Source organism: Rutidosis leptorrhynchoides, unplaced genomic scaffold (genome assembly GCF_046630445.1).
Source record: "Rutidosis leptorrhynchoides isolate AG116_Rl617_1_P2 unplaced genomic scaffold, CSIRO_AGI_Rlap_v1 contig524, whole genome shotgun sequence".
Classification (NCBI taxonomy): Eukaryota; Viridiplantae; Streptophyta; class Magnoliopsida; order Asterales; family Asteraceae; genus Rutidosis; species Rutidosis leptorrhynchoides.
The window spans coordinates 16,392-33,452 of record NW_027266751.1 but is presented as its reverse complement, the minus strand read 5'-3'; the positions used below and the strand labels follow the sequence as shown (position 1 = coordinate 33,452).

Here is a 17,061-nt window from a genome sequence, read left to right as displayed (position 1 = left end):
TTTTATCCTGCAGATTTTGTGGTGCTGGATTATGAGGCAGACCAAAATGTCCCTCTCATTTTTGGAAGACCTTTTCTTGGCAACTTGGAGTGCCTTAACTAACGTCGATAGAGGTGAGCTCACAATGAGGCTGAACGATGAACAAATAAATTTTAATGTCTTAAAGCCATGAAACATTCCGGACAAGCCGAAGAATGCTCAATGATCAATACAATTGATCATGCAGTCCAAGATATCTCATAAAGGATCCTCTTGACTTACCCTTATTTTTTATGAAGGCCATGAGGATCCTGCAGTTGCTTTTATGATTAATCAGTTAGATACTCTGAAATTGAAATATAGGAGGTTAGCTAACTTAAAAAAAATAAAAATAATAAATTTAGGAGGTTAGCGAATCATTGCCCCTTGCATTAGATCGTAGGTTTGAAGGCTTCAAATCATATCATAGGATGAGTATTTTGGATAGGGCCAGCAAGATTGGATCCGGACTGTTCTGTTCGGGTGTAAGAATTGTTTTTTGTCAAATGAAAACAAAATAAATATAAACGAGACACACGTTAAATTTAAACCCAAAAAGCCCAACTGTAGTATAGTGAGTAGTGACACATTTCTTTCTGTCCAACAAAACAAAAGTTTGGTGATTTGGCTACAATACAAACATATCGGTTCAGCGGGAATATTGGGATATGTGCCTTTTAAAACGAAGACTTATCAGACAAAGGTCCCAAGTCCCATCTGTACAAAATGTATGACAACAAGAAGACCAGACCATACTATAACAGAGGAACCCAACTCAGAGAAGACCCAAAGTCGTAGCCCAACTCCAAACACATGAACTACTCATGTCTTTTTTTACTTTTCCATGAAATCATTTCACTCTGTCTTCTCTTCTCTCTTCTTTGGAAAAAGCGAAAACCCATCTCTAATCTGCACTTTACAGTAACCCCTAATCCCCCATTTTATTTAGATTAATTAATTAAAACAACAAAGTTCCTTCTTTTTTTCTTTAAACACTTGACCTCACCTCACTACAACTTGATTTCACTTTTTCTGGGTATTTTCAGTTTTAGCTTAGAAATTCATACCCTTTTTCCTTTTTTTAGTTTGATCGACTGATTGAAAACGAATTTTATTTAAAAGGGAGGTTTTTATTTCACTTCAAGTTTTAAAGGTTTGTAGAGGAGGATAATATGATTCAGTTGTTGTTCTTAGTTTTGCTTGGTGAAGGAGCTATAGCATTGCTATTGCTGGTGAAGATTGGGCCATTAAGAGAGCTTGTGATAAAGGGTTTGGAACAATTGAAGTTGGGAAGAGGTCCTGCCACTATGAAGACAATCGCAGCCACCATGTCTGTCATCCTCTTGTCCAGCTTTATGAGCATCATCAAGATCCAGAACAAAGGTGCTAAGCTTGGTACCATGTCTCCCATGGATCAGGTCTTGTGGAGGACCCACTTGTTGGAGGCTTCACTCATCAGTATGTTCCTTTTTTATATGAAGAGTTTGAATTTAGAATAGTGAATTTCTGGATTTCTGCGTACGAGCTTTTGAATTTTGATAATTTAATTTGGTTATCTATGAAATTTAATTTAGTGGTGAAATCAGGTTTAGTTCAACATTAGGGTTTTCAAAAGTGATGCTTAAGCCTGTTTATTGAAGTATGTTTGCAGAATGATAGAAGACTTGCTGACAGAAAACTGAGTGTTTATTCTGTTAAACTAGGATTCATTTGAATACTAATTCTCTGTATGTTGCTTGAAATTGTGTCTTGTTATGTTTGTCTTCATGGAAAAACCATTTAGTTGATATATATGATCATTTTTAGACTTGTTATATCGTGTCTTGTTATGTTGTCTTGTTCATGTTTTTTAATGTAAATATGTAACCACTTTGATCTGAATATAGGGTCTTTGGCTAGTCTAATAGTGTCAATGAAAAAATATGCTCTAAAATTTCCCTCTATGGCTGATCTGAAAGCTTAGGAAGGACATCAAAGGGGCAATAAAAATGAAAACTTTCGAATTGAGGAAGGAGATGTTCTGCTTGGTGACTCCTGATATTGCCATAGAGTGTCTTAATGTAGAAATATTCATTTTGCAAGACATAACTATAATCCGTTTTCCTTTACCATTTCTTATAGCTTGAATTGTTTTCTCTTTTTTTCCGTAGGTTTTACCCTATTTCTTGGTTTCGTAATTGATCGTATGCACCAATATCTCTCTAAGCTTATAAGAATCAGAGATAGCGTAGGATCTTCAAAAGAGGAACTTGAAAAGCTAAAAAAGGAGAAGACGGAGCTCTCAGAGAAGGAAACAAAGACTTCAAAAGAGATGAAACGGCTACGAGAACAAGTTTCTACTCTAAATGAAAATTTGAAGAAGCTAAAATTAGAATGTGAAGAGAAAGACAAGAAGATCGAAACGGCAGATGCACACGTTGCTTCCCTCCAGAAACAATCTGCAGACCTTCTTCTAGAATATGACCGTTTATTAGAAGATAACCAGAATCTTCAGACTCAAGCACAAGGATACAAAAAAGCTGAGGAAATTTTCATAAGGATGCTAGGATTTTTAACCATATTTTGAGAATTATTTATTTATTGAAAGTTCAGAACGAGGGAGAATATCCCATCTTTATTCGGAATAGCACGGGTGATTATATTCAAAGGATGAACTATGTGGTAGCTTCTTCTTTAGAGGCTTAAATTGCTTCACCTCAGGTGAAAATTTTGTAATATCCTTGGATTTGTAACTTTTACTACCCCATTATTCTTCCTTTTTTGATTGATTGTAGTAGGTCTGTCTAATTTGTTTCTAACTAGCATTATGCTGCTTTATAAAACAGATATATTGATTTGATTTTCTTGTAGTTATCAGAATCTTAGCCGTCTCACAATTTTCTTGTAGTTATCTGAATCTTAGCCGTCTCACAAATTTATACTTGAATTGAAACTACGTATTAGTATTACAACCCAGCTAATCTTATTACAATAGAAGGTTAGAAAACTCCATGGTCTGGTTATAAAAGAGTAGACTTATAGAAACTGTATGTGTATCTTAAATGCCAATGCCCAGAGCCAACTCTGCTTTCAGAAAGCATCTGTACAAATGCATATCTGGAGAGCGGGTTTTAACAAGCTGTTTTCCGAACCCAACATTGAACCTCGACCATTAAAACTTCTGAGCAGGATTATGTAGAAACCAAAAATGCTTCTAGAAGTTGTTTTGCTCTTTGAAGTATTTCGATGCAATGTGCCGATTAGAACCCCAGGACTACGAAGGTATCAGTAATGATTCAAATACTTCCATTTGGGTCGTCCTTGGCTTTTGAATTTCAACTCGCAATAAAGAGAAATATCACATGATTGTATCCTTAACATGATGATACTGGTTCAAATTTCGCACTGCTTTTGCCTGTCACTGAACTGGAGAAGACCCGAGCACCTCAAATTACATAGAAGTCAGCAATTCAGAGTTCTAAATCTGCTTTATTTCAACAAGTTTCGATATGTGGCGCACAACTCTCTACTCTCATCTCATGATCTAGCTGATTAAGCATAGACACAATATCTTCATACTGATGGTGGCTCCCTTCCATTTTGAAAAAACTGCGAAGCTGGCCATTTACTTCAACAGCACTATACGCAGGCACTTTCTTAAACCCGGCATTTCTCATTTTCTTCCTTACACCAGCAACTTCATCCCATTTCTTACCCATGGCAAAGAAATTAGTGACCAATGCCTGAACTCCCAAGTCCTCGCTGCAGTTCAAGTCAAGAACTTTTTTCGCCACCTTCTCTCCAATCAGTGAATTCCGATGATGGTGGCAACCTGACAGGAGCGCAGCCCATATAGCTAGGCTAGGTTCCACATCCATGGCATCAATCATCTCATAAGCTTCTTCCACTTTTCCAGCACGAGCCAAAAGATCCACCATGCATACATAATGCTTCTCACTTGGCTTGATTTTATAGTCAGTAACCATGAGATGGAAACAGTGACGGCCTTCTTCGACTAGTCCTGAATGACTAAGAGCTGAGAGAAGAGATGCAAATGTTGCATCATCTGGTCTTAATCCAGTTTCTATTAGCATCTGGAGGAAAAGTGATAGGGCATCTTTACCATATCCATGGCTTCCATAGGCTGATATCATAGCATTCCATGCAATCAAGTCCTTAGAATATTCAACGTGATCGAAGATTTTCCGTGCGGATGAAATAGCTCCACATTTCGAATACATGTCGATTGTTGCAGTAGAAAAAGCTTCATCAAAATCAAACATTCTGACAATATATCCGTGTATGGATTTCCCCAATTTCAGAACCCCAGCCTGTGAGCATGCTAGGAGTGAACTCACAAGAGACACTGAACTTGGTTTGAACCCGTGATTTTGCATATGTACCAGAATATCAAGTGCATGATTGGCAAAACCATTTGAGCAATGCCGGAAATTAACGTATTCCAATGGATAACATGTTTATGAGTTATGTTGTTAAAAACATGAGTTGCATGGTCCAGGTGTCCATTCTTTGCATACATATTCACTAGGTTATTCTGAACTTCAATATTCATCAGAAGATCTCTCTTAATGATGTATCCGTGAGCAGAACGAGCCAATTTTAGGTCACCCAAATCTGCACAAGCTTTAGTCAATCCCACCATTACGACCTTATCTAATTCCATCCCGTCTTCCTGCATCCTTCTGATTACATCAATGGCTTCTCTCGGCCGGTTACTCTGAGTGAACCCTGTAACAAGAGTTGTCCAACAAACAAGGTCCCTTCTCAGCATCTTATTAAACACTGCAGTAGCTTCATCCATCTTCCCACATTTAGCATACAAATTTACAACAGATGACCCAACAAACACATCATTCTCATAACCACAATCCAATGCTTTCTGCCAAATTTCATCTCCCTTCTCCCACTCCATTACATTGATGCAAGCCTTTATAGCAAGGGTAAAAATAGAGCTGTCTGGTCTAACTCCTTCAAGAATCATCTTTTCGTAAAGACCCAAAACTTCATTTGGCCTTTCTGCACGTGAGAATGCAACAATCATAGCGTTCCAGGAATGTATGCCTCGTTTAGGAGTTTTGTCGAACACTTGGCGTGCCAAGACTATCTCGTGGAGGCGAGCATAGGACGATATGAGACTTCCAGGGGAATTTCGTTGAGAAAGAAGACCAGTAACGATCATAAAAGCGTGAATCTGAGCAATGGCGGTCTTGTGTTTCCACGTTGAGAGTAATGTTTTGATACGTCCTGGACAACATAGAATTGACAACATTAAACCACGTCAATGTGAGTGAGTGACTCGTAAGGCAGGCCAAAATCGAACACTCTTCTTTTTTTAAACCGATCGATATATATGTAAGTTAGACCAATTTTGATTCGGTTCGATTAGATCGGAATCGGGTCGACTTTTTGCTTTCTACAGTACTACAGATGAAGCGTAGTTATCCATTTGAGTTTCTGTTAGGAATAGAGTGTTTGGTGTGCAGCGAAGTGAAAATCTCGCATTAGTGAGATATTACTTACGGAGGGATCAATGTGGAAATAAGGATAAATTTATGGGCTTTTATTAACAATCAGAATTATCAGGGATCAATTTCTCATTTAAGATAAACTGCTTAAAATAAAATTTGTGTCTCTCTTCTCTCCCGATTCAGTCCGTTTTGTCCTGCCTCAACATCACCACCGCTTCGCCACCACCAAACTCCCTCCGCCGCTCATCGTCTCCACCAAAGCGCCACCGATCTTTTCTTCCCTCCTCCGCCTTGGAATTCCACCGATCCAAGCCACGCCGACCACCTCAGCTACCACCACTTCACCGCCAACTACGCATGCCTCCCTCTACCTACGCCGTCCCTCTGCTGCGAAGTTGATCCACCACCACTTCGCCACTGTTCGTCCGTCGAACCACCACCTCAGCTCGCTATACAACCTCATTACGCTCGACTTGCCACTGGTGTTAGCATAAGTTCAATTTTAGCAACAACACCGATATAATTGTATTGACTTCACCGCCAATTTTGGTATAATCTCATTATTCACTTCACTTAAATTCGTCGAAATTCGAAGAAGGGGAGAGCTCAAGCTGAACTGAACTAAAAAAACTACAATGGCCGATGAGATCTCGGAGATCCCGACTCCACCGGAAACAGATGAAGATAAAGTAAATAAAGAAGAAGAGCCATCCTCCATTTCGATGCTGAAACGATGCGCAAGACGGAACCTGGACTCAAGCGTCTGTTCCTCACTGTCTCCGTCCTCGTCTCCTTCTTCATTGGTCCGTTTTTTATTTTCAGTGACTTTATGTGTGTATGTATGTTGTTTGATCTTTTACTAGTTTTGGATTGAATGTTTGTTATGTTACTGTATTTTTCTTCTATATTTGCTGTGTTGTTATGCAGGTTTCCCATTTATGTGGAAATCAGTGGAAATTTATCGGTCACCCTTGCCCTTCGATGACATACATACCCTTTCGACTGAATTGGAATCTAATCCTATTCGATTCCCTTGCAAATTTGAAGTTATCTTCGTAAACTTTCATATACCCTATCTGAATTCCCTGCAATCCTATATCGTTGATGAGATGGAAAGGTTAAGCTCTGAGAAATTATACTCACAATGCGGCACTTGCAGTGTCGGTGAGTATGATGTCTCAGTGAGAGTAGAGCCCTCTGATCATATTAGTTCTGTCGATTTTGGCGACGATGAGCATGTTGATGAGGCATTGAAGGAAGTTACTGGAGTGGGGAAGGTGTACACCGTGGTGATTATAAATGGTGGTCATGAGAAGGGGCCAAGGGCAGTGGTGGGCAAATACAGGCATGCTTGGATTGTTGTGAAGGGACTCGAGGAAGAGGCGGTAGTGCCGAGAATCGCAGATATATTTTTGGGTGTGTTTGTGAATGGGGGAAGAAAGAGCAAGGGTATGATTCAACCGGGCTTTATCCCTGTTGGCGCCGATGGGAGGATAGTTCTCTCTTTTAATTTGCTGAATGCAGATCCCATTGACTGGGTGTATAATTGGTAATGCTCTTTTGGCTACACTTTTTGTATTATTGAATAAACCACTGTGTTTGCTGGTTGTTGAAGATCATCATCATTCATCATTATGAGCATAGTATAATCATTTGGGTTTCTGGGTATTTCCATGACAATAATTTTATAACTGCTATAATTTATCAAGTTTAGAGAAACAATCCATGCTACAGTTAAGTGGGAGATATTATCAAATATAGCTTTGTGTTGACGTGCCTCGCTTGATGCAATGATGGGTGTATTTTATTCTGAGTTTACAATTAGTTGAACTGAATATCCAAGTATAATGAAACAAGATCTTTACTTTTTTCTGTTTGTATGCACATCAGCTTTGAGTGTATCTTGCTTCAAGTTCTGTGACATTAATACACTGGTTCAGGGATTTCAAAAGGATAGATGAGACTCTCCTAGCCCCTGTGATTGAGGCTTTGGGGCCAGTGGCCAACATTAGTGTGGAAAGTCAGGTGAAGATTGCCCTCTTGTGAACAATTAGGGTTGTCTGATTCGTTTTTTGGCTTGTATCTTAGGACTCTTCTTTTCCATTCCCTTTTCCACCTCTCGATATGACCTTTTTATTTATGTTATATTTAGGTTTTGTACCATACACCAAAGTCCTCATTCTCTTATTGGGATGACAAAATCAACAGCTATATATTTACAAGCAAGGATCTTCCATTCTTTGTAAGTTCATATTGTTTTGTACGACATAACGGAATAAGAATGCTGCTCAAATGTCATCCTAATGTGAAGTGTTCTTTTATTGACAAGAGATGTTAATTTACTCACCTCTTATCATCTTGCTGACTGTATGTTTACATAAAGTTCATCCGGGTTCCTCTCATTTGTCCATCCACTGGATTTATTGGTTTGCTGTAGGTGAATTCAAATGAGTGGCACTTGGATACTTCTATTGCAGCTGGGGGTCGATCAAAGATATTGCAATTTGTGGTGTATATTTTTTTACTCATTTCTGTATATTTTTTTACTCATTTCTTTCTAAACCTTTTTCAATATGCACATCAAATCGTCAGTCTACTTTTTTTGTTGAAAATGAATGTATATTTATTTGTAAGCCAAAATATTTTGGTGGGTGTAGAGACGTGTTATTTTTTCAAATAATGATATTCATTTCTTATGAAAGTTAAAATTGTAGTTCTATTTCTTTTCCATGACCATCAATTCTTCCTCTGGATGTTCAGGTATATACCATCAACAAAGGAATACCCTCTTCTCCTTAAACTGCCGAGTGGAGAGATTTCCAAGACAAATGGCTTTATATCTCCTGTAAGATGGCATCCTTCATATATAGTATTTATTTAGGTAGGGTGAGTGTGTACTTTATTTATTTTAATGACTTTTTTTGTAGATGTGGGGAGGTGTTTACTGTTTGGAAACCCTCCAATCTGCTTGAAAGATTCAGAACAGAAGAGCAGCAGGCATTCTATTCCCTCACAGGTTAGTTGTTTAAACAGTGGACTTGTTCATTCGCTTTTGGAAGATGGATCATCTTTTCAATTTTCTAAAAAGAATCCAAATAAAAAGTAATAGTTTCGCTACCACTATGATGTTCCTGTTCATTGTATATTGAAGTCCATCTATCGATATCGTCTATTCAATTTTCTTAAGCATGCTGGATCTTCATTCTGAAACAGGATCTTGAGAACATTTTTGAAGTAATAATGGGGCAGCTTCGGCAACTTTTTGGTCTTCAATCTGACAATTTTTATGAGGGTACATCAGGTACTGTCAAGCTCCTTCCTAGTGAAAGAGGCTTCACTGAATGGTAAGTATAGCTTTTGTTTACTTGTGAAACTAACTTCTGCCTTTTGCAAAGATAAGGGTATTAATTACTGTCTTTCTTTTGTAGGGAATTAGATGTATTGTCACGCCATCACACATGTTTTAATATCCATTCTGGTTCAACAACCCTTGGATCCCTTTCCAGATTGGTGTGTTTCCGTATGCTTGAATATATGTTTATTGTTTTAACTAGATTATCCATGCAGGTTCAATCCTTACCAAGGATGATTATTAAGGATGAGATTGGAAAGCAGGTTAGCTATTGATGTTAACTGACCTTTTTCCTTTCCTTTTTGTGTATTATTAGATAGAGTGTTCCTTCTTGGGATGGCTATTTACCCATCATAATCAACAATGATATGTTTTTAACACCTGTTTGAGTTGGTGCAGTTCTAAATTGTATGGCGGTCTTCATGCAGGTGAAGTTATCTCTTGCAGCAGCAAAGTTAGCTCAAATCAATGCCTCCTTAGGCGACTATGAATCTGCAGCTGGTAATGTCCTCCCACTTGTTTCTTTGCCTAAAAATAAAGTCACATCTCGAAGTATCTCTGAAATCTTTTGCATAATGATTTTTCGTGTTTCCTTTTGAACAGTGTCGTCAAGGCAAGCAAGATCACTGGCTGAGGATGCCTTTTCCCATCCATCCATTATGTCTGTCAGCTATTACTCGTTTGAGCACTGTTTTGCCGTCTACTCGGTATGTGACAAGCAACTTTTAAATGCCATTCATGCTTATTCCTTGAGAAGTTTCATAGCTATTTCAATTTTGAGTATTGTGAGTTTGACGCCCGTCTGTTTGCTTGTAATGCATTTGCAGCCATTCTTCATTCCAGTTTCAATGCATGTTCTACTTGCAGCTTTAAAGGAATGGAGAAGATACAAGAAAGAGAAGGCAAAGTACTTGGCATGGTTGCTTCTTTCGTCTTGAGTTGGCACGAAAGAAATCGTCAATGTACAACACCATCTTCGTTAGGAAGTAGTCGAAGAAGAAACTAACTTCTAGCATAAACTTTCTTGATATTCCTGAATATTTGCCTGTTAATTTAATGCATCAGAGTTTTTTTTAATGCATCAGAGTTAATCTCTACTTTTTTAATTTTTCATTTTAACCATGGAGACATGGTTCATTCATGCCAAAATGAATATTTTACCAAACTTTTGAAAAAGAGGAATAATTTTTTCTTTAACTTCTAAATGAATTGAAATTGCTAAGTAAGACTGAAGCTTTCTGTACATTCATAGTTCAAATTAATCGTTAATCGAGACGGAGAGGAAGTAATGGATTTGCAATCTGTCAACAAAAATTTAAAAATTAAACCCCGAACCACTGCAAATAAATCAAAATTTCATTCGTTCATGCATCCATTTCTCGTAAGTACTCCTTTCTCTTAGCAAAGATAATGTAGTTTGTTTTTGCAGTCAACATCATCTAGAGAAAAAGAGTTTAAAAAACACTGTATACTGGTTGGTTATACATGTAGAAATGACATTTCATGGGGAAGAACAAAGCTACATTTCCAATCCTCTTGTTCTAGATTCCAGGGCTAAGAGTACCTTCTTCCTCGGCCCCTGCGACACAAACAAGTTCCAAAATCAAACCCCATTTGAAAAGAAGATCAAATGCAGATATTACATCTAAGAATGTCATCAAAGCAAATGATACCAAGTAGTTGATCAATGAAAACTAATACTTAGTTCCCTCTGCAACATCAAAAGCTACAACGGCATGAAAATGCAAAGGTAATGCAGTACACATGATGCATAGAATAACATTTCCTTCTAGATATCTTTTAGGATTTAGACAATAGAGAACAGGAGAACTTTTATAATAAACCAGTTGATTGTTCAAAAGTCCAATATCATTAAAATCTGCATTTTGTTGAAGACGAGGTCAGATACAAAGGGTTCCATTATACAAGGAGAACAGAAGTGGAAGTAAGACGACTAAAATGCAAGTGCATGTAAATTCAATAACAGAGAGGTAGCTCACCATCGGCATTCCCATAGCCTTCAAGTCTCCATCGCTCATGTGGATTAGAGCTGTCATATCAACCTGCAGAAATAATTGTTTCAATGTGGAGAAAATGCCAGGTGCAGTTTAGAACAAAAAGAAAAAATAAGAGCAAAGGTTAAAAAGTCTGCATACTTCCTCGGCTTGGAAAGTTAACAGATATTTCTCGAGGCCCAGAGAAAGTAGAAAATTATCAACTGATGTATCTCCCTACGAAAAGAGGAAAGAGGAAGAAAATAAATTAAAATTCAAGTGAAGAATAATGGAAGCAAAATAAAATTTTCATCTGTACTGCTAGGTCAATCATCAATGGTATAATTTCCGTTAACCAGAATTCAATGCCCATTTTTTTGAACAATTGTACAGAACACATATACATGTTGAGGGAATTACATATATCCGCAGGGTTGATGAAAGTCTCATAATAATCATGAAATGTTATTAGACTGAGATCTTGGCATCAAAGCAAGCACCATACGTAACCATAAAAGCTGTCTTACGAGAAATTGAAACATAATCAGGAAGGAAAAAAAAAAAAAAAAAACACCTTTTGCTTAGTTTTCTTCCTAGGAGCCTGGTTGGCAACCTTTTTAGTCTCCGGTTCAGAGCTGTCAACAGCTACATTTCTCTTGGCTGGTCTAGAAGCATCAAGCTTTGACTTTGCTGGATCGACATTCACTTGTTTTGAACTTATCCCAGAAAGTTTTTCACGTAAATCCCGCACGCCTGACAAAGAACCCCCTGTGTTATGTTTGAGGCTTTTTCTTTGGAGCTTTAATCGAAGATCTCGAGCATCCACTTTGCGACCTTCACAAAGTCAAAAACACAAAGCCAAAACCAAACAGAGCTCAATTCTAAACTACTTGCATCCAACCTAGTATGGAAGAATTTTAGTTTTAATTTAATGGTATCTGATTTTACCATACCTGAAACTCGCGGCTCATCATCTTCGTAAAGATCATGCTCCCACTTGTCATTTTCTCTTAGCCTGAAAACCCAATTGCACAGCATTACCACTTTGCACCATAATGTAAAATAATCTATAGGTGGCTAAGCTTAAAATTAATGACTAACTGTAACACTCTATAGCCAACAATGATGCTTAAACAATGAAACGCATAAGGCACATCAAACACAGTAAGCTACAAAAGACCCAAAGCTAAGAAGAAACTAAATTCAAAGCTAAGCCACCAATGAGTGCATGAAATGAAATTAACAAGCTGAACTGAAGAAAACCCGCAAACCCTAAGAACAAGCACGATGAAGAATCGAACCTTTTTCCAGATATTTGTCGCGTACGAGTGGAATCGTTAGTAGTACTAGCGTTGAGACGCTCCTTTACAGAACGATTCCCAGAGACCTCGACTAGATCAGCATACATCCTTTAATTCTTTCACTAACCCAGAAGTGAATTATTATTTGCAAAAAAATGAAATTTAATGAAAGAGGAAGAACCCTAAAGTCAGAATTCGAATCAACTGTTGATGGATGAAGTGAAAAAACAAATAAACGAGATATGGGTACGGATCTTTTATGTGGGTCGGGTCATGGGTACTCAGTCAGTTCGGTTCATGTTTTGTGTATCACACAAGCCCTTCACCTTATATTACTTTAGTCATTGGATCCTTAATTTTTTTTTTATTATTACTACAGTCTGTAAGTTAGGTACTCCTCCTCACGGGCCAGTTTGGCCCTGCTGTTTATGACGGTTAATTTTGTCGACGGACGTTAGGAAAGTGCGGTAAATTATAATTGTATAGTAAAATCCTAATAGGTAGACACGAAAATGAGAATTTGCGTTCACCTAAACACTTATACCATTCCCGGATTTCCCGTTACCGGGATCCGTTTAATTAATTACGCAATTAGTAATCCCGGATTCCCCGTTACCGGGATCCGTTTAATTAATTACGCAATTAGTAATCCCGGTTTTCCCGTTACCGGGAAGCTATTCCCGGTTTCCCCGTTACCGGGACAAGGGGATTAATAAATTAAAATTCTATTCCCGGTGTACCGGGATTAATTAATTAAAATAGTAATTAATTATTCTGTCTAGCGTGCATACTGTTGGGCTGTGTGTATTTCCTGTCTAGCGTGCAATCGTTTGGAATTGTGTATTATTCTTCGTTTGGAATTGGGTTTCTGCAACACCGGAAAACAAAAATCAATTTCGGGTAACTTGACCACCGGGATCAAACTTTACTAATTAATTACGTTAAACACTACTAATTAGTAAAAGGAGAAGAAGAAATCGTATATATGGAGTTACAGTAATTTTTCATGAATCATAACAATACAGTAATTTTTTATGAATCATATATATGGACAACTATGGAAAAGAATAGTAAAAATGAAAAAATTAATTAGCAGAAGGAGATGAAGAAGATGAAGAAATCGGGATCAAGTTTTAATTTCTTAATTAATTACGTGAAGAACTAGCAGAAAGAATCGGAACAAGATGAAGAAATAAGAAATAAGAAATAACAAGATGAAGAAACATGAAGAAGATGAAGAAGTTAATTAATTACTATATGCTCCACGGCCATGGCGATGAAGAAAACGGAGAAGATGAAGAAATTAATTAATTACTATTTTAATTTATTAATCCCGGTGTTGGGAACACCGGGTCATTAATTAATTTCTCTGTTTTCTAGCAAGGTTCGTCATTAATTAATTACTAGCTTGATCCGGTTTTCCCGTTACCGGCCCGATTTCTCCGTTACCGGGACTAGTCCCGGTTTCTCCGTTACCGGGCAAGGTAGGATTAGTGATCCCGGTTTTCCCGTTACCGGAACAAGGCATGATTAGTGATCCCGGATTCGGGGAAACCGGGAATGGTTTTTGGTGTTCACCTATTAGGGTTACTGTATACAACAGTATCGCACCCTAGGAAAGTGTTGTTTCTGAGAAATTTTCTATCCCAAAATATGCGTTCCAGAAAATTAATATAATGTTCATTATAAATTATAAAGTTAAAATATCAAGTTTATAAATAAGTCAGGCACTAGAGCTGTCCGTTGAACAAAAATTCGTAATTTTAAAAATTAAAAATTTAAATATATCATATGAAAAATTATATAATATTTATTTCTATTAAATATTACTAAATTTATATGCAATATTATGTAAAAGAAATAATTTTTTAAATGATAGATAGAAAATTGATTAGAAATAAAATTATCATATTAAAAAAAAATAATTGCTAGATTTTATTGGAATCATTGTGTTTTTATTGTGTTTTGATTTCCTAATCATAATAGAAAAAAAATATTATTAACTTAAATTTATAACTTGATTCCTAATTAAACTCAAAGAGATGTGTGAAATTACTACTCGTTAATAAAACGTCATGTGTTAATGTTGATTTAACAATAAAATTTGCAATTCAATTTATAATTGAATTTGCAATTAGAACAGATTTAAAATTTAAAATTACAAAAGTCTTACTATTGTATATAAGACAAGTCAGTGGACCCGTTCGTTGGACGGAAAATCTAAATCTTTAAATATTAATAATTTAAATATATCATATAAAAAATTATATAATAATTATTTATATTAAACATTATTAAACATATATCAAATATTATATTAAAAGAGAATTATTTTAACTTTATATCGGTTATAATTATTTTGACTTTATTTCAAAATCTGCAATTCTATTAGAATTAAAAATTTATTTCGTTTTCAAAAGTAATAAACATAGCAAAAAAAAAAGTCATATGTCAAGATTTATTTTGATAATAAAATTTATAATTACAACTAATAAATTTTATTGTTCCTGATAACACCCAAGATGTATCAACCCGGGCTGAGCCCCTATCCTCAGTCCGGTCCGATCCAATTGGCTTAAAACCCTTTTAGGCCCAATGCCAAGAAAGCCACGCAGAATGAAGCTCAAGCCTCAAAGTGCATCTCGCCCGAGACGACTGCGACTCGAGGCGTGCCTTCATCACGACTCGGGGAGAACACTCGAAGAGGAAGACCACGCACAAATAACCTCCCACTACACGAATTATTCGGAGAACGTGGTCACCTTCCCACAAACTCAACCAACTACCTCCGAGCACCACTATATAAAGGCTGGTTTACATCAGGTTTGCCATTCCGACTCTGACTTACTCACTCTCACTATAAAACGCTTATATCTCTAAAACCCAGACTGACTTAAGCTTCAGAGTGCTAACGACGGCCAGCCCCACCAAGTTCTCTGTGATTTCAGGTGATCAAAGCATAAGTGAAAGCCTCCGAGAAATCCGAGACTCTTTCCATTTTTAGGATTATCAGTTCCTATTGTTGAAAAATAAAATATGTTCGTTTTATTTAGGAATAGGAAAAAAAAAATATAGCAGATTTTTATTAGGAATAATAGTTAGATAAAAAAATTAGAAAAAAATAATATATATTGATTAGAAATATTTGTTTAAATAATATGACGTTTGAATTAGAAAATAAAAAAGATGTGTCCATTTTAATTAGAATGGAAAAAAAGAATATAATAGATTTTAATTAGGAAAAATTGATTAATAAGAAAATTAGAAAAAATATATATACAGTGTATTATAATTTTACTAAGAATAACTTTTTAAATAGTAAATAAAAAAAATTTGTCAAATTTAATTCGTTAATAAAAACCTATGAGTCGAAATTAATTCAACAATATATATATTTATATATGTCCGTTTTAATTACGATGAATGAGAATAAAATTTGTAGAGAATAGGTTCCTTATTAGGAATAAAATTATTATATTAGTAAAAAGTAATCGGTAGAATTTTATTAGGAATCATTATATTTTTTGTAATCGGTAGAATTTTATTAAGAATCATTATATTATATGTTCCTAATTAGAAAAGGAAAAAAATAATATCACTTGTCTAAAATTGTAACTTGATTCCTAATTAAACTCAAATTTTAAAATACACGTGTCAAATTACTATTCGTTAATAAAACGCCATGTGTCGGATGTTGATTTGACAATAAAATTTGCAATTGGAACATATTTAAAAAATAAAATTTTCGCTATTATGTATAAGATTACAAAATCATATTCTTTTGGAGGGTTTTTTTTTAAAGAAAATATACGTTCTCAGAGATTCAAACATTCAATCTCAAAGGGGGAGCCGAATGTTTTAACCATTCGATCATGCCGTGAATGATTTTTTGGAGATATTTGTTTGTTAAATCCTACTAGTAAGTTGAATGTGATAAAATTTTCTAAATTGCTTGAAACAAAATCTTATCATGTAGAATAAATAGGCCTATCTTCATCTCTTGGCTTCTCACGTCTTATGCATCTTATAATGTGAAATTCTTAGTTGTATATATAATAATCTAATATTCTGTCCTTACAAATATTAATCAAAGATTCCTTCCCAACGGAACGGCTCTCGATCTCAAGACTCAAAAACGTATGATTAAAAGTATAGTGTTGTCCACATACCACCATTATAAAGTTGATCGGGTAATGATAGATTCAAGCATCCATTTAGATTTGATGAGGAAAGATTGCTTGCAAAACCAACGTCTAAATTATAATCGCCTATGTGGATGGGTGGTAGGCAACAAACCCTTGATCATCTCAGGATGCATAAACTCCCTCGAACGACGAAGATTGGGATGCAACGCTTGTGTGAAAACCAAAGGAAACAAGTTTTGTCTGGTACCCAGGGAGACAACCTCAAAGCACTTGAGAATGCATGTGTCTGACATGAACACATGTATGTTTATATTGTCATTTTTTGACATAATAATTTAAGAAATATTGGATTTAATTAATTAAAATAAAACAATGTGTATTGACATAAAAAGTTAGTAGCAGTTATGTTATAGTATATTTAGTGAACAAATTAAGAATGCAAAATAAGAGATCTTGTGTTATTATTATCACATGGACTGCCAAGCTGGAGAACATCAACGAACATAATTGATTTACAAAACACAAGCAGGATTGATGACATGGGCTGATTAAAGGCTAAGATTTAAAGGAATACCCTTTAAGGATCAAGGAAAATTGAAGTTGCAGTACACGAATGGAATGTTTTTTATCAACACACTGATGGAAATGAAAACAATATCAAGATCTTTTTCTTAGAACCAAAAATATTTTATAAAAGGAAATAGGTTATGCTCATGCTCCTGATGGACAAAAGATATATGTATAAGGAAACAAATGAGTATGAATCAGAGTCGATCAGTTTCT

At 35.9% G+C, this 17,061-nt stretch overlaps 3 protein-coding genes and 1 pseudogene across 3 annotated transcripts; 2 read left to right on the top strand and 2 right to left on the bottom strand.

Annotated features, from left to right (window-relative positions):
• Nucleotides 1-1,190: 1,190 nt before the first annotated feature.
• On the top strand, nucleotides 1,191-2,584 carry LOC139884251 (uncharacterized). Its single transcript, XM_071868310.1, has 2 exons — nucleotides 1,191-1,476; nucleotides 2,169-2,584. Exons 1-2 carry the CDS (start codon nucleotides 1,191-1,193, stop codon nucleotides 2,582-2,584), a joined length of 702 nt encoding a protein of 233 aa, XP_071724411.1.
• Nucleotides 2,585-3,491: 907 nt separating this feature from the next.
• LOC139884250 (putative pentatricopeptide repeat-containing protein At3g25060, mitochondrial) lies at nucleotides 3,492-5,287 on the bottom strand. The gene is given in 2 exon segments (XM_071868308.1): nucleotides 3,492-4,435; nucleotides 4,438-5,287. Coding segments are annotated over 2 exon segments (1,794 nt in total).
• A 158-nt stretch (nucleotides 5,288-5,445) lies between these two features.
• On the top strand, nucleotides 5,446-9,776 carry LOC139884249 (uncharacterized; annotated as a pseudogene).
• Nucleotides 9,777-10,357: 581 nt separating this feature from the next.
• Nucleotides 10,358-12,240, bottom strand: LOC139884248 (uncharacterized). The gene is made up of 6 exons (XM_071868307.1): nucleotides 12,134-12,240; nucleotides 11,786-11,847; nucleotides 11,407-11,666; nucleotides 10,995-11,069; nucleotides 10,839-10,901; nucleotides 10,358-10,417 (listed from the first exon to the last, which is right to left on the bottom strand). The coding sequence occupies exons 1-6, from the start codon at nucleotides 12,238-12,240 to the stop codon at nucleotides 10,358-10,360; spliced, it is 627 nt and encodes a 208-aa protein (XP_071724408.1).
• Nucleotides 12,241-17,061: the final 4,821 nt, after the last annotated feature.